The sequence below is a fragment of the Lissotriton helveticus genome, chromosome 8 (assembly GCF_964261635.1).
Source record: "Lissotriton helveticus chromosome 8, aLisHel1.1, whole genome shotgun sequence".
NCBI classification, from domain to species: Eukaryota; Metazoa; Chordata; class Amphibia; order Caudata; family Salamandridae; genus Lissotriton; species Lissotriton helveticus.
The window spans coordinates 923,666,033-923,690,854 of record NC_136069.1 but is presented as its reverse complement, the minus strand read 5'-3'; the positions used below and the strand labels follow the sequence as shown (position 1 = coordinate 923,690,854).

General features: G+C 41.2%; 1 protein-coding gene across 1 annotated transcript in view; it reads left to right on the top strand.

Annotated features, from left to right (window-relative positions):
- The window catches only part of LOC144773827 (uncharacterized), a 1,242,163-nt gene that overhangs the window by 1,087,777 nt on the left and 129,564 nt on the right, over positions 1-24,822 (top strand). Inside the window, exon 7 of the mRNA XM_078658922.1 lies at positions 23,018-23,050. Within this exon, the coding sequence (XP_078515048.1) occupies positions 23,018-23,050 (33 nt within the window). The remainder of the gene's footprint in view (positions 1-23,017; positions 23,051-24,822) is intronic.

Below are 24,822 nucleotides of genomic sequence, written 5' to 3'. Positions count from 1 at the left end.
TTTCAGTAGTGAAATGAAATGCATGTACATAGGACCTGCACTCTGTTTCTAAAATGTTATTCAAAAACAATTTTGGGGCAAAGCATTTGGTTTTTGATTTTTGAGAAGGAATAGTGTGTGCATGATTACATAAAAATATTTGAACCTTTCACAATCATGTCACCTGTGTTACCTCAGATTAGGAAGCAGACTGAGTTTCTTTGCTGTTGGTTTGTGTCATTTTTTGGGTAATGCTTAGTAGGAATGTTTGCAAGAGAGAGGAAATGTATTTTGTAAAATAGTGAGTTTTCAGTACTGAAATGGAATGCTTGTACATAGGACCTGCACTCTGTTTCTAAAATGTTATTAAAAAAACGATTTTGGGCAAATCAATGGCTTTTACATTTTTGAGAAAGAATAAATAGTGTGTGCATGATTACATAAAAAAAGTGAACCTTTCACAATCATGTCACCTGCGTTACCTCAGATTAGGAAGCACACTGAGGGCCTTATTTATGAAAACAGCGATGCATCACTTTTCACTGCGCACTCCTTGCGACACCAATGATGCGTTATATTTAATGTATGACGCATCATGTCGCAAGGACTTACAGATAAGTCAGTATTTCTGACGTATCTGTAAGCGCAAAAGTGACGCATTGCTGGAGTGTCACAAAAGTGACGTAACTCCAGCAATGCATCCTTTCACATGGGGAAAGCCCCATGTGACAGGGTTTGCATCAGTCTTACGCCTGCTGTGAGGCAGGCGCAAGATTTTGACGTAACAGTGTCCTAAAAGTGACGCAGTGAAATCTCATAGATTTCACTGCGTCACTATTACGAGGATTTTTGCGGGGTATAATGTGGAGCAGGGGTTTAAAAAGTGACGCATCTACCTAGATGCGTCACTTTTTAAATATGGCGCAACAAGGCACATGTTTTATGCCGCCGATGCGTCACAAAACGTGACGCATCAGCATGAGGCCCATCGTTTTTTGCACACTACTCCAGTTTAGTCCTGTGCACTGCACTCTTGGACACAAGCCTCACCTTTTGTGCTCCCCTGGACAGGCTTCATCTCATCTGCACTCCTGCTTAGGCCTCACAATCTTTTATTAGAATAACATTTCAAAAACAGAGAAAAGGTCATATGTATAAGCTTTTCATTACACTACTGAAACATCGCTCATATATAAAATACAATTCCTTTATGCACCAAGGTTTCTTTACCAATTATTATGAAGAATGTATAAGTCTCTGTTATATTCTGTTCCTAACTTACTCTATTTTTCCATCAGTCCCCTTCTAACATCCTCTCTGTGACTCATTCCTTTTTACATCCTGATTCTGTGTTATACTCTCTTACACTTTCTCTTTAACTCACTTTCTCCTACACCCTGTCTCTGATTTATTCCCTTTCTCTCATTACTCCTTGTTACGTCCTCTCTTTGATTTAGTTCCTCTTACACCCTGTCTCAAACTTAGTCTCTCTGTACTACCTTTTACAGCCTCTCTGTGTTTTAGTCTCTTTTACATCCTGTCGCCTTCTAACACCGTCTCTATGTCTTACATCCTCTTACACCCTCTCTCTGTCTTACACCCTGTTATATCTTTTTTCTAACTTATTCCCTAGATCCATTTCTTTGACTGACTCCCTCTCCTTATTACATCCTTTTTCTGTCTTATAACATATTATACACTCTTTCTGTCTTACTCCTTCTCTATGTTTTTCTTCCCTTATCTGTTTCTTTGTCTGACTCTCTCTGTCTTTTTGTGTTAGTTCCTTTAGATCTTTTTCTCTGTCTTAATCCTAGTTACTTAGTTGTTGTGATATAAACTTAGATATGTTGTATAGTGGTGTTTATATAGTTTGTTTATTGTCATTGCTTTGTTCTTTGGTAATAGTGGTCTAAAATGTGTTATGTTTTCTTTTATTACAGATTGAAATCAAGATTTGCATAGTAAGGAAAAATGCCGTCAAGGCAAAGAAGAATAAAAAATGTGAAGCGGAAAAAATTAAAAACAGCAACGGAATTAAAGCACTCCTCTACAACAAATACTTCATAAGACAGGAAAAAAGCTCCTGGTAAGACAACTAAGTCTTTCTTTCGGAACATATGTAGATAAAAAAAAAATGTTGATGAGAATGTCAATAAACAGAAGGAGAGAGCAAATTTGAAGAGGAAGGAGAGGTCCCCTAAAAATGTTAATACTGCAGGAGCAGAGAATAATATGTATAGGAATAGAAGGCAAAACCAACTTAGGGACATTCGTAAACGAATGTTTCGCAATAGGGTAGTTTTAAATTTGTTAAAAAACATTAAGAAAGGTAAACAGAGAGCTGCTTTTTACAAGAAAAAGAAAAATGTAGAGAAAATTGTTGATCAGGCTTTTGAAGTTAAGAAAAAATTATTTCTTTTAGTAATCAATAGAATTAGGGCACTTAACAAGACAATTGATGTTTTCAAATCAAAGAGTAGATGCAAGAGAGTAATTAATCGGACTAATTTTTGTAAAGTTTTTTCTGGAGAATGGATGCATAGTTCAAGTTGTGAGCCATTTTTTAATGAGGAGAGTTACTTTCAGGAGAATGATTTGGTGCATGCAGTTGACACCAGTGGTCGAGCATATGAGGTGAAAGATGGTTGTCCGATTGAAAAAGAGAAACTTGTGTCTAGAGATGCAGAAGAGGTGTTAACTGATGAAGTTTTAGGGAGACGTACTAAGGGTCCAGTGTACACTTGGAAGTGTAGTAGTATTTGTAGTGTGCGACAGGAATCAATTGATTTGCTTCGTAATTTCTTACGTACATATAGTAAGAAAAGTCTAAAACAGAAAATGAAGATGTTGCAAGACTTAGATCCTTGCAGAGTGAGACAAAACACAGGTTTGCAAGGCCATTCACTGGCTTGTCTTTCAAGAAAAGTATGTCAGAGTCTTTTTCATCATTTTAGGATGTTAGCAGTGCATCATAACAAAATGAGGAAATTAGTGAGAAGGTTGTATTATGCAAAAGGTCCAGCACTTAAGCTTAAACAGTTAAATAGTGCTCTTTTGCATGGAACTGAATTAGATGTGAAGAAGATTTGTGAAGAAATTGAGATTTGTTATTTTTGTGAAAAAGAGGACAGTGTAGAAATTGACACAGTAATACAAGGTAATGTGGAAGATAATGTACAGATTTCAAGTACAGAAAAGTTTGACCAGGAAATTACCAAGTTTAAGGTAAAATCAAGTGAAAGGCCTAATTTTACTTGTGTGTGTTGTCGACGGACTCATTATAAGATTCAGACTAGGTTAGTTGATTTATATGCAAAAAGTGAAATGGAAAATAATAGTGAATGGAAGAAGTTTGCAACTTATTTGTTGGTGGAGAATTCTTTTGATTTGAGTTCTGATCAGCGTATTTGTAAATATTGTTATAATAAATTAAATGAAAATAGAATGCCTGCTAGAGCTGTTCATAATAATCTTGAGTTGGTAGACATTCCTGCTGAATTGATGGATTTAAATACATATGAATCTATTTTGATTCAATGTGTCCATCCTTTTCAGGCTATTGTTCGCATGGAGCCTAAGATAGGGAAATTGCCTCCTTCAGATTTGCAGAGAGGATTAAAGGGAAGAGTTGTTTATTTGCCTCTAGATTTCAAGAAAAATATTGATACAATTGGTATAGAAAAAGTAGAAGAGGAACCTTTAGTTATTCTAGGTAATGGGGTTCCAACAAAGAGTAAGAAAATCTGGCAAGATTTAGTGGATGTTAGGAAAGTCAAAAAGGCAACGTTGTTATTTAGTCAAAAACAAGGAGTACTACAAACATGTATGTGTTGGAGGAGAAGAAATAGCTACAGAAGAAGACAGTGATTGTTCAGCCGGCCAAATTGAAAAAGTTGATGTCTCTACAAGTGAAGACATATATGAACATTATACTGTTCATCCTTTGCATTCCAAAGAAGTAATGGGGAATGCAATTGACTTGTTTCAAATGAAAGCAGCAAAAGGAAGTCCCATTAGTGTATGGGAAGAAAGTTTGGAAGCTCGTTCTTTTCCACAGCTATTTCCAACAGGTCGAGGTGGACGATATGACGATCGACCACTTCAAATTCCTGCATCTGAATACCGGACTTTAAGATTATATGCTGAAGATCCAAGGTTTCATCAATGCATTCCGTATTTGTTTCATCTACTGTATCAAAGTGACTTGTCTGGGCTTTCTTATGCAGTAAATCATATACTGAAAAGTGGAGCACATCTACTAAATGTTTCGGCGAGGGACTTTATGGAGAAAGTCAATCTGCAAGATAATATTTTGGAATCTCATCTAATCAATCTCATGTCATGTCAGCGTGGTACAAACGAGTATTGGTACCGTCGTCATGAGGAATTGAAATGTATGCTAAGAAACTTAGGACCTCCTACATGGTTCCTCACTCTTAGCTGTGCCGAGTATGCATGGGACGACTTACTTCAATTTATATGCGAGGCAAATTCAAATACACAAAATATGGAATTCAAAACACCTGGAGAACTGTGTTCTTTGGATCCAGTGAATGTATGCAGATATTTGAATCATAGATTTGAAGCTATGATGTATTTTATTACCAACAAAAAAAATCCTCCCCTTGGAGACGTTTTGGATTTCTTTTGGAGAAAGGAGTATCAAGCGAGAGGTGCTCCTCACATACATATGTTGTTGTGGATTAAAGATGCACCCAAATTTGGAACAGATTCGGATGAAACAGTGATGAGTTTCATTGAAGAGTATTCAACATGTGCTGTTCCGAAAACTACCGAGGAAAACAGTTTAAGGCAACAAGTTTTACGCTTTCAATCCCATCATTGTGGGAAGTATTGTCGTTGAAAATTCAAAAACAAGGAAAAGTTCTACACAAAATGTCGTTTCGGCTTTCCACGACCAGTGATTTCTAAAGGAAGAGTAAATAATTTGATGTCTTCTCTACGACATACTGTGACGAGGAAATCACCCAAAAATACATACAATTTAAAAAGAAACGAAGAATCCAAGTACATCAACGACTACAACCAAGTGATTTTGTCCATGTGGAATGCTAACATGGATATTCAATTAGTTGCTGACAACTCTATTGCTGTGGCTCGATATGTGACGTCTTACATCACAAAAAAAGAAAAGACAGAACTGAAGGAAATGTGGGAGGACATTTCACATGAAAAGAGTCTAAGCAAGAAATCATACAGTTACAGTCCTAAGATGTTGTCACATCGAGAAATTGGAGCATATGAATGTTCTGATCGATTGTCATAAGCAAGTCTATATGCCAAATCTAGAACCATCATTTGGGTGAGTCTAGGTCTTGCTGCAACACGAAACCGAGTTTTGAAATCTGCACAAGAAATAGAGTATTTGGCGGAGAAAGAACCAGAAAGTACAGATATTTTGAAGACAAACATGTTGGATACATACTATCCAAATAGAAGTCCTCACCTTGAGAACGCTTGTCTCTAAGAAGTTCTTCAAAGCTATTTTTATAAGAGAAACATCAGAGAAGATATCAATAATGGAATATATGCTGTCATTGGATGTGAAGGATGTCTAGTGAAACAGAGAAAAGGTCATTTGATTAATCATCGAAAATTGAGTTGCAAAAATTCAGACAAAAGGGAATTTTACTATTTGGCTCTTTAGCAACTCTTTGAACCATGGCGTACAGAAGAGGATCTACTTGGAGATTTTCTCTGTTACGAAGATTCTTTTAATGCAACCAAGGATACCATAGAATGTCCTGTTTTTCGAAATTATCTGCAAACCTTGAACGAAGAAATAGAGCAAGAAGCAACAATTGCGGCAGAGATTGCTAGAGACAGTTCTCAAGGCAGTCAGAGTTCTACTTCATTGAGTCAGGATCCACTAGGAGGACCAATTATTCAAAATGAGGCTGCCACTGCCATGGATGAGGTGGAAAGAGCTATGGAACAAGCTGATACAGATATAATTTACTTAGAAGATTTGGTGAAACAACTAAACATTGAGCAGAAACACATATATGATGAAGTCACAGAACAGATTGAACATGGATTCAGTCATGAGAAAAAAGAGTGCTCATGTACATCATATAAGCCTGTCCGACTGTACGTGAGTGGAGAAGCGGGAACTGGAAAAAGTTTTCTGATTAAAGCAATTGCAACTTATTTGCAGAAAAGGACTGAATCACTGCTGTCTTGTGTTGTAACCGCTCCAACTGGGCTGGCAGCAGATAACATTAAAGGGATTACATTACATCGTTTACTGATGCTACCAGTGGAGCATGATAATAAATTGCAATACCACAAGTTATCTGGAGATGCGTGTTCTGAAGTTTCGAGAATCCTGAAGAAAATGAAACTTCTTATCATTGATGAAGTAAGCATGGTCTCAAATCTAATGCTTGCTTTTGTGCATTTGAGAATGCAAGAAATTCTTAGAACAGACTATGATGTCTTATTTGGAGGAAAACACATTACTGTTTTTGGAGATCTAGTGCAGTTGACTCCAGTGAAAGGACAACCTGTGTTTAAAATGCTCACGCATGAAGATACCAGAAAGTGCCTAGGAAGCATTGGAAACGTTAATATATGGTTAAACTTCAAATATGCAGAACTGCTTCAAAATATGCGACAGGCAAAGGATGAAGATTATAAAAAATTTCTACAAGATGTAAGAATCGGAAAACTAAGTGAGCATGGGAAGGAAGCTTTACATGCACGATTAATTTCAAACTTGTATCCAGATGAAAACATTCTTCCAGAGGATATTTTTAAGAAAGTTACTGACAGCAAATCTGGGATATGTTTGATGCCAACTGTGAAAGAATGTTCCATGTTCAACAACAAAATGTTAAAGTTAGAAAATGAAGAGATTGTGAAACTGGAAGCTGTAGATAAAATAGAGCATATTGGAGAAAAAATTATTTTGTCTGAAAATTTGAAATCAAAATTAGATTCATTAGAGAATAGTATATCTAAAACTGCTGGTTTTGAAAAGACTGAATGTGTGTTTAAATTGTCGTATCATTTTGAGAAGGAATTTACATGTTGAAAGAGGTCTGGTAAATGGAGCAATGGGTCATGTTGTTGATTTTGTGAATTACAGAAATAGAGATGGAATTGAATTTCTAAAAATTAAATTTGATGGCATTGAGGAAGTACAACAAATCAGTCGTTGTTCTGCTAGATTTTTGCTTGTGAAAGACTTATATGTTCGCCGAAAACAGTTCCCTATTTGTCTGGCATATGCGGTGACAATTCATAAATCTCAAGGTTTAAGTGTAGATAGTGCTCTGGTGAACATTGGAACTTCTGTCTTTAAAGAAGGTATGGCATATGTGGCATTATCACGAGTCAGAACTTTATCAGGATTGTACTTGGTTGAGTGTGATGAGACAAAGATTTGTGCAGATCTAGATTGTGTTAAAGAATACAATAGGTTAAGAAGAGAATATGCTCCCTATTTGCCTCAATATCCTCTGTTTGAAAAACGTGTGGTAGGCCGAAAAAGAAGAAATGAGAATAATTGCAGTGAGGTACTAGCAAACAGACAAAAAGTAGATGAAACTGTAATTGTAGGCAGAAAGAAAAAGGATTCTGTTGAAGATGTTGTTGGATTTCAGTTTGAAAACAGTTCTGGTGTCAACTGCTATGCTAATGTAGTGCTTAATGTTGGTTTTTTTCCTTCAAAATTTACAAGAACAGATTGTTGAAAATCGGGATGAAACAATCTGCTGTTTATTGAATTCTGTGTTTCAGAAATGTAGCAGTGATAGAGCAAAAATAGAAGTGTTTCGGAAATTCGAAATCTTCTAGAGATATGTTCTGGTCAAAATCAATTTTCACAGAATATTCAGCATGATTGTCAGGAATTTTTAATGTATATGTTTGATGTATTGGAAGATGAAGGAGTAGATATAAAACATATTTTTAGTCTTTCTTATCAATGGCAGCATGACTGCGACAATTGTAGTTTATCAAGTAGTACTAGAATAGACACTGAAAGATTTATATATTTGACTTTACCAGACTGCAAATCAGTGTCTTTTAATAATCTAGTTAAAGCAGCTGATCACAATATGGTGTGTACTCAATGTAAGTCTGCAATGCTGTCTACATTATTTTTACAAAATTATGGTAAATATGTCATTTTAATGTTCCAACGATGTAGACCTGATGGAAGTAAATTGACAACTTCTATTAAAAATGTTGTGGCTTCTCAGTTATCAATTTCAGGAAGAACTTTTACAACTGTAGCTATTATTTATCATGATGGTCCTTCAACAACATCAGGGCATTACACATGCTATTTAAAATGTCGTAAAGGTTGGACTCACTGTAATGACACTCATTTGACTTTCAAACAACGTTTGCCTTTTGACTTAAAAAATTCTTACCTAGTGTTTTTAGAACCAAAATTTAAGTAAAGGTAATTGGCCTATGAAGACGGGAGCAGTTAATAAAAGTTAGTTTACTGTTTAAAATTATATTCTGAGCTAAAGTGATCCAGATAATATAAATAATTGAGTTGTCATATAGGTACTGTAAGTGGATCTCATAGTAAGTGATATCAGTATCATACAAAATGATGAACATGAGTGAGTCAGAGATGAAATTACAAATATTTAAATATTGTGAAAATGTTGTATGAGCCTTTCTTTCAGAACGTCGGAAAAACGGTAATTTCAGAGTTTCTTTTAATTAATTTGAAAATATATTCATACATCAGACACTATTTGGCCTAAAGGAAAAGTAAAGGAATGAGCAAAGAGTCATGACTGAATAAAAGGAGTATATGAAAATAATGAAAATATTTCAGATGTTCTTGGAGCTTTTCTTCTAGAAAGTCGATGAAATGGATTTTTTAGTGAACAGCAGAGTACTTTCCAACGAAAAAAGGAACTTCATGATATACTATTTGGCCTAAAGGAAAAGTAAGTGAATCAAAGATTAAAGTACATTTGTCATTTGTAAGGTTCTAAGGTTTTTTTTAAAACACAATCTTTTAGATTGTGTTTTTTTCCCCGCTGTCATATGATGAGTAAATTGAACTCACTGTTTTAAGTGAAATTCAATATTTTCTGAGAACAGCAAAAATAAACTATGTAACATGTTGTACAAGTTATTCTATACTTTGTATTGTGTAATTTAAATTGTATTCTCATTGTCTGACACTCACTTTCCTTTTTCCACCCTCTTTCAGCTCTTTTTACTCACTTATAATGTCTTTCTCTCACTCTCTCTCACCCCGTTCCTTTACTCCACTTCTTTCACAACCCCTCATTCTCATTTCAACTGTCTGCATCCCCTCTCTCCCTTGCATAACTTTTCAGCTTTCAGTCTCTCTGCTTTACTTCCCTTTTCAGTATTTTCCTCCTTTGCTCTTTTAGTAATTCCTCTTTACTCACTCAGCAGTATTGTCGCACTCTATCACTATAAATTACCCACTCTCCCTCGCTTATCTTTGTTTGCTCCTTTCTTTTGACCTCTTCTCTCTATTTTTCGTTCACTACCTCTATGTCCTCAGTGCCTCACTCTCCTTGTGTTATGTTCACTTGTGTTTATCTACCTTCTATCATTTCTCTTACAACAAATTCACTGCTCCTCTGTCATCGTTCTTCATCCCATTTCTTTTACTCTGGTTCCATTACTATCCCTATCTTTCAGTGTCCTTCTCTTTACTTTCATCACCAAATCATTTTCTCTCAGTACCACTGTTATGGTCCTCTTCTCCTCTCTTTCCTTTTTTTGCTCCCTTACTCATTTCCTTTCCTCACTCATTGTACTCCACTTCACTCAGTTTTTCTCTTAGTCTGTCTGTCTACTAACTTCCTCACTCCTTTTCCCTCAATCCTTCTATATTATCCTCTCTCCCTTCATCCCTTCACTCTATGACTGTTCTTCACTTACTCTCAGTTATCTTCCATTCCTCATTCTTCTAAATGCATCCTTAATTAGACTCCTTTCCGTCTCAGTCATTATCTTTTTACTTACTACTGTTTCCTGATTTAGTTTTGCTAACTCACATTCTTTTAGTATCTTTCTTACCTTCAGTTCATTTCTCTGTTCTTCTCTTCCTCTCTGTCAGTGAATCTATATGCCTTACTCTTAATCATTTGCTCTCCTTCTATTTTTCTTCCCTCTTTTTGGCCATTCTACCTTACTTTATTTCCCTTTCTGTGTCCTTCACTCTTACTTTATTTCTAAAAACACTGTTATGATTTTTAACCTCTTCATTTGTATCTTTTATTTTAAAATACATATTTTACTAATTGTAACTTATTTTTTTTTCTCTCTTTCACAGATACAAAGTGTAGTAAAAAATGTAATTAAAGTTACATTTATTATATGGTAAGTGTGACTAAAAAAATGTAGTTTGTCATCACCCTTTGCTTTAAGCTCACTAATATTTTCTCAACCAACCTCACTCCTGTTTCTTTACTCTGCTTCCCTCACTTATTCTTATCATCCATGTTTTCTCCCCTTTCCCTATTTCCCCTCTCACATTCAACTTCTTTCAGTCCCCATTCTTTACTTCACTTACCCTCTGTTCCCTTCCTTTGCTCCCTCACTCATTCTCTTTTCCTTAATTATTTACTTCACTCCTACACACACACCTCACCCCCCCAACACATACACACACCTCTGACATACACCCCACACACACACCACCCGCACACCTCACACACACCCCCACACCCCCACACACACTCCTCACACACACACACACACACATCCCACACACAAACCCCCCACACCCACACACCCCCCACACATATCTCACACACCCACACCTCCACCCACACCGAAACACCCCACACACCCACACCCACACACACCTTACACCCCCACACCCCCACCTACACCCACTGACTCCCTATAAGTCACCCACACTGCCTTACTTACCTTTCTTTACTGTTTCACTCAGACCCTTTCAGTCACTGTTTCCTTTACTCTCTCTGTCCTTTCTCTCTGTCACTCCCCATGTCTTACCCTAATTCAGTTTTTTCACCCTCTTTCACCCCTCTTTACTTACACTCACTGCTCTTTTCTCACCCTCCCTCACCGTTGTTCATTTATCCCGGTTCTGTCACTACCCTTCATTCCCCATTCTTTACTGTCCTTCCTTTTTCTTTCAACACCCACTCACATTCTCCCAGTACCTCTACTTTACTCTTCTTCGTCTCTCTTCCCTAACTTCGCTCCTTATTCATTTTCCTTTTCTCAATAACATCCTATTATACCTTCTCTGTTTTTTACTATGTAATAAACAATCCCTCTGTGTTGCTCCCTCTAGCTCTCTTTCTCTTAACATTACTCTCTCTGTGTTCTTCCCTCATGCTCACTCCTTCATTATTATTTTTTTCTTTTTTTTTTTGGTGCGCGCCCTGGTGCACGTACCGGTACGCGTACCCTGCAGAAAAAAGATTGACAGAGATTCTTTAAAAATATAGGTTTAGTTTTTATAAATTAAAGGTAGTTCTAAAAAGAACTGTTTTTTTATTCTTTTTGTTGTTTTATCTTTTTTTTATTGTTTTTTTAACATTTTTTACTTTTTTTGGCTTTTCTGAACAGTTTTATATTTTTTCTGTATTTTTTATAGGGAGAAACAAAAAACAGGGAATTGTAAATGGCTCAACTAGAGCAAAAAAAAATCAGGAAAAAATGAGGGTTTTTTTTCGGGCACTTGTGGTTATCACCAGCACAGAGGATAAGTTTTATACTTTGCTCACCATAGCAAAGTGTCTTTCCACAAAATGTGTGTACGATTTTAAAATCAGCAAACTTGGGTTGAATGGTAGACATTGTCTCTCTTGCCTCTGGACCCGTTGGAGTGGGTTGGTTTCTTTGGGAGGTGCTCGGTGAAGATTGAGGAGGGTTCCTGGCCATTTCTCGGACCTCTGCCCTAGCATAGTTGTTAGGGTGCCGGCGTTGCATGTGCCGAATCATGGTGTTATTGCCAAACGAATATTTTTTGTTAGGGTTCCCCCTTGAAAGTTCAGTGCCACAGATTAGGCAAGTCACCTTTGGCGCATTCACTTTCTTCTTGCCCTCTGGGATGGAGAAAAACTACCATACAATGTGCTCCTTTGGCCTATATGGGGTATTGTCTTCTGGCAGGAATGTCCTTCTCCCCTCCTCCTCCTCTTCTTCTTCTTGGCCACCTATGTGATGTTGTGGTGGTCCTCTAGGTGGTGGTGGTGGTGGTGGTGCAGATGCTCCAGCTGCTGCTGCTACTGTAGCCATTTTAAAGTACAAAAGATTAGTGACAGATCTCCAAACAGGTCTTCCTCAGTCAAAGGACAAAGTCAGAATAAGGAAAAAAGGTGGGGGCTTTCATCATTTGGGAAAAAAAACTGTGCTGGACCAATGAAAAGTGTTATTTTCAAGTCACATGGTCCAGGCTTTCATCATTTGGAAACCAAAACTGATCTGAACCAATGAAAAGTGTTATTTTCAGGTCACATGACCCGACGCGCTTACGCTGCGCGCCCGTCGTTGCGCCCCGTGGCGCGCCCGGCGGTGCTTACGTTGCGCGATCGTATGCGCTCGGGTGCTTCCGGGTGCGCTTACGCAGTGCGTCATATGACACATCACGCGGCTACGCTAAACATCACGATGTTGTTTTCGTTCGCGGCAATAGCGCTAACGGGACGCTCACCGGTACGCGACCTGGGGCGCGCCGTAAAATGCGCTCACGGTGAGCGCATCGGTACGCGCCCCGGGAACGCTCCGGGGCAAAAAAATAAAATAAAAAATAAACATAAAAAAATACTATTACATAATTATACAATATAAAATTCGTTATAAAAAATATTACTTTTCATACCTACAGAGATTTGCTATTAAAAAACCTATGAAATTCACTGAAAAAAACATAGGTTTCACACCAGTTATAGTTAGGAATTAGCATTTAAAAAACCTATTAAATTCACTGAAAAAAACATAGGTTTCACACCAGTTATAGTTAGCTGGAAATTTTACTCGCATAAAACCATTGAAATTCCCACGTTATAGTTAGTTGGACTCACTATAACTTGCGTGTGCAATGCACTGCTGATGACGTCACATATTACATCACTCATGACATGGTCAGTGACATCACTCATGACAACCACTCACATTGAGAAATCCGACTGCCCGAGTTGAGAAATCTAGCAAGAGGTGATTTTCTTTGCTCGCCAATTAGACCTTGGCGAGTGCGAGTGCAGAAAAATCTCATCAGGAGGTGCTTTTTCCTCGCTTGTGCTCGCCAACTTGACGTTGAGGAGCGCGAGCCATGAAAAAAACTCTGCTCCATGGAGCAGGCTTTTTGGAAACTCCATGTCCTGTGCTGAGTGTGGAAAACACTGTAAACTCCGCGAACGGAGCGGAGTTCACCTCCAGGATTAGCACAGAGTACAGCAGATCCCCAGAAACTTTACTGAGGCTAAAGTAGATAATACCAATGCTCTCTTTTATGGTAGTCTGGGCGAGCAGTTAGGATTATCAGAGGGCAGGGCCAACCATTTGTTGTACACACACAGGCAAGAAATGATTATACACACTCAATGACTAAATCATGGACCAATGGTTTGTAAAATTATTACTTTTTGTATATTTATTTCATAGAATCAAAGATACTTTGTTGCAGCAATATACGTTTTGCAATATCACTGTTTTTCAATGTGAAAAATGGACATTGCATTTTTCAATCAGTACAATGTTATTATATGGGAGGAAAACACAATCATTAATATTCATATTCAGGTAAGTAAATGATTTACTATTTTGAGCTTTTGGATGAAGAATCAGTACCAGGCAAGGTTTAGGTATGTGATCTCACTGCACCACCAGCGGCACTGGGGCGGCTGGGTGCAGAGGTCACACTCAGGATCTGGGGCCAATGTTGTCCAATGGAGAAAGGGGAAATCAAAGTGGAACAACTTACAGGTAAGTAGTACAGTTTGGTTACCCAGTCTCTAGGCCTTAAGGTATACACAGGGGGTCCACAAGGCAGCACCAAACTTACATTCTCAGAGGAACAGAAACCGCTGGGTGTAAAGTGCCAACACAGCATTGGGCACTCAATGCAAACAAACAGAGAATCTTGGAATCCAAAAAGGCTGCAGGCTCAGGCCAGGAGGCTTGACAAAAGAAACCTACAACTGCACAGGAAAGTTGGGATGTGTAAGAATGTCAGGACACCGTCGGTAAATCTCCTCAAGGCCCAGGGGCTTAGGGGGTGTGTCCTTTTGCATCGGAAGCCACTTTACAAGTGTGTTTTCGTGCAGAGGCTGCAGGTGTTCAGTTGGAGCCTGGCACGGGTCAACCCACGAGGGACTCTTGCTCAGGCTTGCTGGGGAACATTTTCTGGACCGGTGGACCACTTGGACTTGGGCAGTGGGCGTCGGGTGCAGAGGTGATCAACTTCACTGTTCCGCAGGCAGAGCACCTATCTTTAAAGTTGGTTTTCTTCTTGACAGGCCAGCTGTCCACAGGAGATTAAAAGTCTTTTTAGAAGGCAGGCAGTCCTCCCAGGGACTGTAGTTCTCTGGGCTGCGGGACAACGCGCTCTTCTGTATCAGAGTCTTTGAGGGCTGCAGACTGGCTGGTAGGGCTGGGGTCAAGTCAGTTGGTGTCTTCAGACTTCTCTGCTCCATGGCTCTTTTTTGTCCTCTTCTTTGTAGGTAGTCGTTAATCTGGGTGTAGGAGGCTGGTTTAATATATGGTGCTCACTTATGTAGGTGTAGAACCCTGCACTAATCCAGACAACCCATATGGTGATTTTAGACAACCTTAGAAAGCTCTGTAAGTGGTAGCTGTGGAGAGCAGCCTTCAGGATTAGTCCAGAAGGAGTATAAAGCAGCTTGTTTTACCAGAACATAATCATTTTGGTATAGATTAAGTGAAAAGGAACCACAGAGTGCATTTATAAAATAGGTATTTATCATTAAACACTCGCTAACACATAAAAATATCACCTACCCGGAGATATACATGCAATGCACACTTTGCATATAGAACAGGTAAGTAGCTCAAGTATACAATGGTCTCCTGGGGGAGACTAAACTATATGCTAAAATAATGGGATGCGAACCAGAACTCACGTCAAGACTGTACACAGCAGACGTAGAAGTGCTGGGGACCCAAGGAACCACCAGAGTTAAGTACCCAGGAAACCCACAGGAGCCTTGTGCTGAGTGGAAACATCACATGGTGCTCAATTCAATCAATAGGCGAGTTGTGGTTGCAATTTTAGAGAAGAAGGACCCTTCCCAGTGGACCATGAAGAAACCTAGTGGAAGACCGAAGGTTGGAGAGCCATTCCACCCGTCGATACCATAGGAACTAGGATACCTACACCAGGGAAGTAGGGTGCATAGGTGCAAAGTGGCCTCAAAAACTGCCATCAAACTCAATGGAGGACTTAAGGAAGATGCATCTGGTGAGGAAGTTGAAAGTGTCTGCTGGACCTCAAAGGTGGAGTCACAATGAGGAGTACCTGCAAGCAGAGGGGAGAGAGTCTATGCCACTCAGGAGTGACCAGGAGGCACAGAAGACAAATGTCCACGGATGTTGCGTGATGCAGGAGAGTTGACGATGACCTTGGAGCTGCAACTGTGTGGCCCAGGTGACACAGTGACTAGGAGCCGTTCACAAGCTGTCCCACATCGGATGTCGAGAGTTGAGGGGTCGGTGTCCGTCAGGAACACCAACAAGCCTTGGCAACTGCACACAACGGGGCAAGGAAAAGTGGGGCAGTGTCAGGGCCAGCAAGATCCAAGTGATTCACCACAAGCAGGTGAGTCGGGAGTCGGTGCAGGGGAGGATGATGGTCTTGGCTACAGGAGATGCTTCAGGTTGGAGCTTCTTGGAGCCCGAAGATCTTTGAGGAAGAGAGTCAACAAGCCTTGGTAACAGACAGTCGATGCGGTGCAGAGGGGTTTTGTTCCAACAGTTCCGATGAGGGATGCTGGCCTCAAGCTCGGTGAGAAGACAGTGCAGGCCTTGAGGGAGTTGCAGAACCACCACCTGTAATGTTGAGCCTTTGAGAGTCTGTGGGAGACCAAGATCAGCAGTCCGGTCAGCTGTGTTTCTCTGCCAGCAGATGCAGGGGAGAGAATCCTTCATTTCAATTGAGATTCCTTCAGGCATCTTGGATGTCAACAGGGCTTGCGAGGATCCTGTATGGAGCACAGCAATGGACGTTGCAGGACAACAAGACAAGAGCAGCAGGAGTCTTTGTAGTTACAGTATCGGTGCTCAGAGCAAAGTGTAGCGGCGTCCAGCGTGCCCAGACAATCAAAGATGAAGTGGTTTCTGATCTGAATCTTGTCCCATGACGAATCTAGGGACTCACCCACAGGTAAGCCCTTAAGTACCCTGAGGACAGGGTTGCGAAGATACAGGGGTTCCTCCCAGAGGAGGGACTGGAAGGATGAGAGGAAACTTACAAAGTCCTTTGTCCAGTTTCATGCTAGAGCGGGAGCAAACTGCTCCCTGAATTGTTTTGAACTGGAGTATGCAAAGAAGGCACCAAATTTACCCGTCAAGCAGTCACGGTGACGCTAGCAAGCGCCCCCACCCTGCCCCAATACACTAAACCATGTCTGGGAGGTAATGACACCTCCCTGTGACACAATATCTATTTTTCTCCCTTCTCCTGCTCGAGCTTGGCTCAGCAGCAGGAGGGCAGAAACATGTCCCTGGTCGGCAGCAGCCCTTGCTTGCTGTCCGGTTCTGGAAGACTGGTACCAGGAGCACAGAGGGCCTCCCGGAGGAGCTTTCCAGTGCCAGGGGGCGGGCATCGTATTAGTTCTTGTGAATTCACGCTGTCAGGCCAGGCAGCGTTGTTCTCTGAAGCACGCAACAGAATTGAACTCACTCTATATCTAGGATTATTGTTTGGGCTGTGCGAGTTCCATTTCTCATTAGTTGATACCAAAGATGACAGGGTTCGTTACAGCCAGTTTAGAGATGGTCCTCGCATTATGATTCATGGCCACTCTATACATCGTAATAGCTGATGCACTTACAACCCGGGAGACTGGACTCCAAAGGTCGTAGGGGCATCCAGATCATGCAGGGGTGCCCTCACACTTAGAACCAAGCACCCTGCCTTCAGGGCTGGAAGGCCTGCCTTAGGGGTGACTTATAGGTTTCAAGTGCAGTGACCTCAGATATAAGGAAACTTATATCTGCCGTAAGTGGTGCTAGCATCAGCTTACAAGGGCTGCAACGGCAGGCATGTAGTCACAGTTTGAGTGGTCTCCCTTGGGTGGAACAATACATGCTTCAGCCCATGGGAGACCCCTGGTGTGCCTTTGCCCTGGGTACTTTGGTACCATATACTGGTGACCTATAAGGGTACACCAGTGGCCAATCTGGTATACCTAAGTACTCACCATATCCATTTTAGGGGAAAAAGCACTGAGACTGGGGTCCTGATTAGCAGGTGTCAGAAACAGCATAACACCAGGCAAAAGATGGGGGTAACCATGAAAATAGATCCTACTTTCCTACAATGAGGATTATGTTTCAGGGGTGCCAATAAATGCTCAATTTAGGGGTGTTAAAGAGGTTAAAAGGTAGTAGCCTATGAACTACTTATCTTCAGGGGGCCTACCCCCTTTGTATGTCAACTCCTTCTGGTGAGATTGCCTATCCTGAACCCTATTGGCTATAATCCTCCAAAACAATATGGAGAATTTTCAAAGGAGTGGGTAACTTCAGCTCGGGGCACCTTAGGGGTGGTCCTGGCTGAGAGGGGACACGGCTCTCTTGTAATAATATTCCCGCTGACATTGTAGCCAAAAGTAAGGCTCGCTCAGGGGTGTGGGCATCTTCACTAGCTGGAGAGTCCCTAATCAGCATAACAAAGGGTAGAAAACCTGTGAGGCTCTGCGCCGTTCAATGCTGTTCTTTCTTGGGGTAGGTGTGAAGCACCTCCACCCAGAGCAGGCATTGTTTCTGACCCACAAGAGCAAAAGGCTCCCATCTCAGGCAGTCAGAAGCATGTCTAGAGATGGCAGCATGCAGGCCAGTTGTGAAAACACTAGAAATGTGGTATGTTTGCAGGGGCACCGCTGAGGTGGTCTCTGACTGCATTTATTAATTAATCAAACACTGGCAACAGTGTGGGCTAATTAATCTGAAATGCCTTATACCAAACATCTTGGAATTTGGTGAAATATCATGGAGCTGTTGAACTCGTAGTGACAAGTTCCAATCCACCCATGCACTCATTATGTGCAGGAAGCTGGCTCTGTATATACTATACCAAAATGAGGTGTAGTGTGCACAGAGTACAGTGGAACCGTAAAGGTAGGCAGTAGTAAAAGTAGAGAGCACCTTACTCTCTATTTGTGGTTGTGTGAGCGAGCAGTAAGGCTTTATTAGAGGGTAGTGCCGAGCAGTAAGGCTTTATTAGAGGGTAGTGCCAAGCAAGTGTTGTACACACTCAGGCAGAAAATGATGTTACACACTCAAAAACTATCAAAATAATATTTAGTTATGTTTATTTTCTAGAACGAAGCACGCCTGGTACAGGTCAGTGTGAATGGTACTTTTCAAGGCAGGTTGAACAATACAAGAAAGATGAATGAAAATGTCTTTGTTACAGGTTTGTAAATATTTTCAATACAGTTTAAATCACTGTTAGATTACTTTTGATGACTTTACAGATTAATTTATGGATTACTTTTTCTATTCAGTGTGATATGCCTAGATATCACACTTGGACATTTCCTAGACAAAACGTAAGTAAAGCAGTTTTTAATTATTTGCATTTTTTCAAGTTCTCATAGAAAATTTTCAAAGAAAAACAGTCACTATATTCCTACGGCGAAAATGTGGTTATCGGTTAACAGGTAAGTACTTGGTTGCGGGAGTTGGTATTCTGGGGGTTAGAAACAGGGTTTTCCCAGGGTCAAGGATGCACTTTTGAAACACCCTCAGCGCCACTAGGGAGGCCGAGTGCAGAGTGCTGAGGCCCAGTATTATCCAAGGGGAGATAGGGGCCTCCGGTTGGTGGCTGCTCACGAGCAGGCTACAAAGTTGTGGGAGCAAAGCTCATAGTGTTAGCTCAGGGTAAAGGGGGATACGAGTTAGCACCCAAGGTACACCCACAGTGGCGCTGGGGCGGTTGGGTGAAGGGTGCTGTTTTGACGTTGGGTGTCCTGTTGTTTGCAATGGGGATTCTCCAGTTGCAGCAAGACTGCAGGCTGGGGGACGAAGATCTTCTGGAGGTGACCACCGATGGGAGAGGTAAGTTGGGATGTCTGGGGATGCTGGGAAATGTTGGTTGGGCCATCCAAGACCGTGGGACGTTGGGTGCAGGGGTGTTTTTAGACGGCGGGTTTTGCTTACCAGCTCTCGACTTGGTCGGTGATCCTCCGGAAAGAGGCTGCCGGCTTCACTTGGAGATCACCAGATCTCAGATCTGGATCACCAGGAAGACCTTCTAGTGGTATTGGGCCACTCAAACTCAGGCCGTAGGGCGTTGGGTGCAGAGTGGTGCAGACTCGTGCATTTGGCCGGAGCCAGAATCTGTGGGTGAGCAAATACGGTGGTCATGGGATACAAAGTCTTTGGGTTGCTAGGCAGGGCAGGTCCTATGGGTTCTTGAGTCTACTGGCTGCAGGACATACCAGGCTTTTGCAGGAGCAGGTTCGAGGTGGGGACAGGCCAGTGGGCGTCCTCCTCTTCTTAGTTTTAGCACGGTTTCCTTGGGCCTTCTTCTACTCTTCCCACTTGTCGGGTCTTGTCTGAGGAGGCAAGGTTCAGGGTTACTAGATTTAGGGGTGTTACAGATAGGTAAAGGCTAGGACCGATGGGTCCCTTCCTTGTGGTGGGTACACCCCCTATTATGCCACCCTCCAGTGGGGGTGCATATGCCTCATTCTGGTTGGCTGAGTCACCTCATCTGCAAGATGGGGAGATAGCAGCTACATATGGTAGGTCGGAAGGGCAGTGGCAGCACAATGAACCATGCAGAGCTGGAGAGAGGAGGCAGGGGCATGGTCTTGAACAATAGAAGGGGGTGCTCGTAGGGGCAACAAGCTAACCACAGAGGGTAAATAGCAGGGACAGTGGCACCACATCCATGCGAGGCAGAAGGAGGGAGGCAGGGCCATGGACTCGGACAACAGAGGGCAGGGAGGAGGGGGCAGGGGCAGCAAGCTGACCACAGAGGAAAGTCCTGCCTGGGCAGGGACATCACACTGATGTATACAAAAAAGTGATAGTTGGAATGCTTGAACTAATCTGATCAACTAGTAAATACTCAGTGCCACATCCCAGACCATTGTTATTTTGCGCATTATGCCACCTTAGTTTGAACCTGCCATATGAATATCAGTCTGAACTGCCATGCTAGGTCCTCCCTGAATCAGAACAGAAGCAACCATAGACTGTTTCACCCTTATTAGGGCTCACCAATCTCGCCCAGTGCTAAACTCTCCGATCACTGGTAACCTTGTAGCATCAAAACTTCATGTGACCAAAACAAGGTACAAATGATTATCTGAGAGAAGATATAAAGTCCAATATTGTTAGATAGTTCATAGAAATTTCCTTTTACTCTTCGAAATGAATACTCAAATCGAGAAGTATCTTTTCATTTGACATGATCGTCATTGCTTGAAAAAAACATATAGTTAAAACGAAGTTATTGTTTTGGCTCAAACATGTAAAATTACGAAACTTTGCAAGTTATAATTATGGATGCACACAACACACATCATACCCATTTGCCATGGTGTTGCCTTCATAGTTGTTTTCTTTGTTTCTGTACCATTGGCAAATTGATATGTTGAGTATGGAGGGTGGCATGAGGTATGGTGTGGGTTGTATGGTTGTTACCATAACTGAAAGATTTCAGTGGTTTAACGCATTGAATCAAAACCACACACACACATCTAATGTCCTGAATCCCACTGTAATGATCCGTGTTGCAGCTTGTATGTCACGTTTGTTGACCTAAAATCGTCCTTTGATATGATTTCTAGACCGAAACAGTGTAGAATTTTGGCCGACATGCACATGCCCTCACCAATGTTATCTCTCTTAATCTGCCCACATGAAGTCAATTATGCACTTATAAGATGGGAGGAGACCAGACACATTTGACAGAAAGAGTACCAGTCTACAAAGACGTTTGACAGGGATGTGTGCTGGCACCGACCCTGTTTTCACTTTTCATTAATGACTTTGCTTCCATCTTGGCACAACTCGAGGAAGATGCTCCATTGTTGGGAGGTTTTAAAACTACATGGGGCACATGCATCAAGGTAGGCTTTTGCGAGTCCTTAATTGCGATTATTAAGGAATCGCAATTAAGGACTTGCAAAAGCCTATGCATGTAGGAATCGTTATTAAAATAGCGATTCCTAAACATTCCTTAATTGCGACTCGCAAATTGCGAGTCGCAATTAAGGAATGGCTTACCATTCATTTCTAGGGGCCTACAGGCCCATAGGAATGAATGGGAAATTGCATGCTCAATTTGCGAATACCAATAGGTACTCGCAAATTGCGCATGCAATTTTAAGGGTGAAAGGGTGTCAAAAGGACACCCTGTTGCACCTCTGAAATTGTGATGTATTGTGCACCCATGTTGTGCACACACATGCCCCAACGACGTCTGTGTGTGTAACCTGAAACTTAAAAAAATGCACTTTAATACGTTTTTGCTAAATACCATGAGGTTGAAATAATCAGTATTTAGCAGTCCATAATAGTGAAATCGCTATTTTAAATGCAATCTTGCAATGCATTTAAGGCATCGCAGTTTGCGTTTCCCTAAATGCAATTGCTAATTGCGATTTTTGCATTTGGGAGGATGCATCCCAAATGCAAAAATGCATGTGGGGATTTGCCATTCATCATGACATCACTAAAGGTGTCTCAGGAATTTGACTTCCCTCCAACCTAGTACGCCTTTATACCCATTGTTTAGTGGCGTAGGTGTTACAAGGGCCACATACAAAACTCGTCTATGGCCACTGTTGTACCGTTGTACTGAATGGGCCTGTAGACCACTCCTGAGCTTGAACAATAGACTGATAGCCTGAGGGGTGTCATGAAGGCTGACCAATTTAACTCAATCTTATGGCTTCCAAATATGAACTCAGCCATGTATTCATTAGGCTTTCATGATTTGTGGAACCAAACTAATTAATCTGGATGAGTTCAAAATGAAATACTGGTCGTTCGTGGATGACAAGGTTGTTTGGAAGTCAGCCACTCTTAAGCTGACAAGTGACTACATGGACATCCAGATACGGTGTGGGCGGGAACTATTCTGGGATGTTGTAACTGTGCCATTGTATAGGAAGCTGTATTTCCAGTTTTGTATAGGTACCCTACCTCTTAGGTCATTCACAACAGGTTGGATGGGTGAAGGAGGTAGTACTTGCCCTTCGTGTGACCATTAGAAGGAAAGTGTTTTGCATGTATTGTTTGCTAGCCCAGGCTTTTCATCCCCCCAGCATAAATGGCTGGCGCTAATATTTATGTCACTAGGTGTAAGGAATCACCAGGACGCTCTCCGTATTCTCAGATCAGACTCTTCTATACCACTGATCACCTCTGTTGCAAAGATTTTGGGAGAAATGTGGGTGCTAGGCAAAAAAGCCCTAGGTTGATCACCTGTCTAATGATTAAACTCTCAGTTTGTCTTATATGTTCCCTATCTGGGTTATTTCTTTTAATATCCCATTATTAATGATATGTCATATTTATAAATGATGTTCATAACAGTATATACATATATATCATATATGATTTTGGGAAATGTATGCTTTCTTTTAACTGTTTCACCGTGCACATTGTTGTGTGATGAATTCTTCTTTAATGACCCTGGTGGCTGAAATAAAACGTTTTTGACCCTGAATTTTTTTTGTTGGAAATACTAAATTTCTATTTCAAGTGCTCATCTCAATACCTAAATCTTTTCAGTGTTCTTAATGTTCTTGTGATACTAGGATGGGAGGGACATCATCCCAGATCACAACATCTGACTGTTAACCCCTCTATTTTCTCACTGCAGAGTTCTCCCCACAAGAAGGAGACGCTAGTGTCGGTACGTCTTATTTTAGAAGTTGTAGAGAGAACAATTTAATATTGTTAGATAATGCTTTAATGAATTAATGAATTTTTAAATAGTTTACTTGTCATAATTATTGTTATTGTCAAGACTATCTTCCAAGTGGTGTTTATTTGAAGTTAAGTAGCAGTCTAGGTCACACGTTATGAGCAAAGATCACATAACTAATGGATCACAGTCTTGAAAAAAAGTAACATAATTCAAAATACATTGGAGTGGGGCATAAAACCGACAAACCTTGAGACGATGTAAAGTAGGTCATTGACCAAAACACTTGTTAAAAACCTTCTTACTTATAGGTTGGACACTAGGTATACATGATACTTTCAAGACACATGTGACCAGTTGTAAAGTGTTGGGCATCCAAGTTGGTCCTTGATGGCCTTCCTAGGTATTCAGAGGTAGGGGAAATCCCCTCTACTAGACACTGTACTAGGACACCACTATATGTCAACCAATCAATCAATTAGGGTTTGTAAAGCGTGGCTACTTACCCATGAAGCTCTCAAGGTGCTTGGAAGGGGAGGGGCGGTGGCTGCTGGTCCGTCTGCCCTGAGGCCTCCAGTCAAAGAGCCAAGCCTTGAGGTCCTTTCTAAATTGGGTTAGCAATGGGCATTGTCTGAGGTGGGTAGGCAGGGTGTTCCAGGTCTTGGGAAGACCTGGATAAGGATCTTCCACCAGTTCTTGTCTTGTGGATCCAAAGGACGGTGACTGGTGGGGATGTGGAATGAGAGGCGGTGGTTCAGGTATGCTGGTCCTACATCTTGGAGGTCTTTGTAGGCATGAGTGAGGAGTTTGAAGGTGATTTTTGTTGATTGGGAGCGAGAGGACTTCTCAGAGGTGTTCGGAGATGTGTCTGCAGCGAGGGATGTCGAGGACCAGTCTGGCTGCTCTGTTTTGAACATTTTGAAGTTTCCTGAGGAATTTCTGGCTGACACTAGCATAGAGTGTATTGCCGTAGTCAAGCCTGCTGCTGATGAGTGCATAGGTGACTTTTTCTGGATTTGGTTGGGATCCATCTGAATGTCTTTTGAAGCAGGTGGAGCGTGTGTAAGCACGATGAGACAATGGTGTTGATCTGATGGTTCATTGAGAGCGAGGATGCCAGTATGATGGCGAGGATACAAGCGTGGTTTGTGGGGGTTGGCAGGGTTCCCAGGGTGTAGGGCCACCAGGGCGCATTCAATGCCGAGGGTGAGGGTCCTAGGATGAGTCAGGTGTTCTTCATCCAGGTGGCGACAGCTTTCATTCCGCTGAGGACGTTGTTTCTGGCGATTGTTGGCTCATTGGTGAGGGTGAGGATCAGTTGTGTGTATCCAGACAGTGCCTTCAGAGGAAACACAAGTCAAATTGGTGAAAAAGCATGAGCCTAAAAAATGCAACAAATACATGGCACAATAAATTAACTGTTGTTGAACAGCATTGTCCATGACCCACAAAAAAGGAGGGAAATAGAAGCAGCAGACATGGTAAAATTCCAGAACACACACACACACACACAGGAATAAGACACATTACAAAGCAAACTTTTACAACGCATTCCTTTACAATGTGGTTTTTACATTGCAACATACATTACAATGCATGATTTTACAACACATGCCATCACAACTCATTTTTAGAAACTACACTTACAACGCATTCAATTACAATCCGTACCATTACAATGCATAATACTTTTAGGGCAACAGTGTGTAAGTGTTGGATAGTGCAGGGGTAAAAATTACTATTCCAGCTCCAGTGAGTGC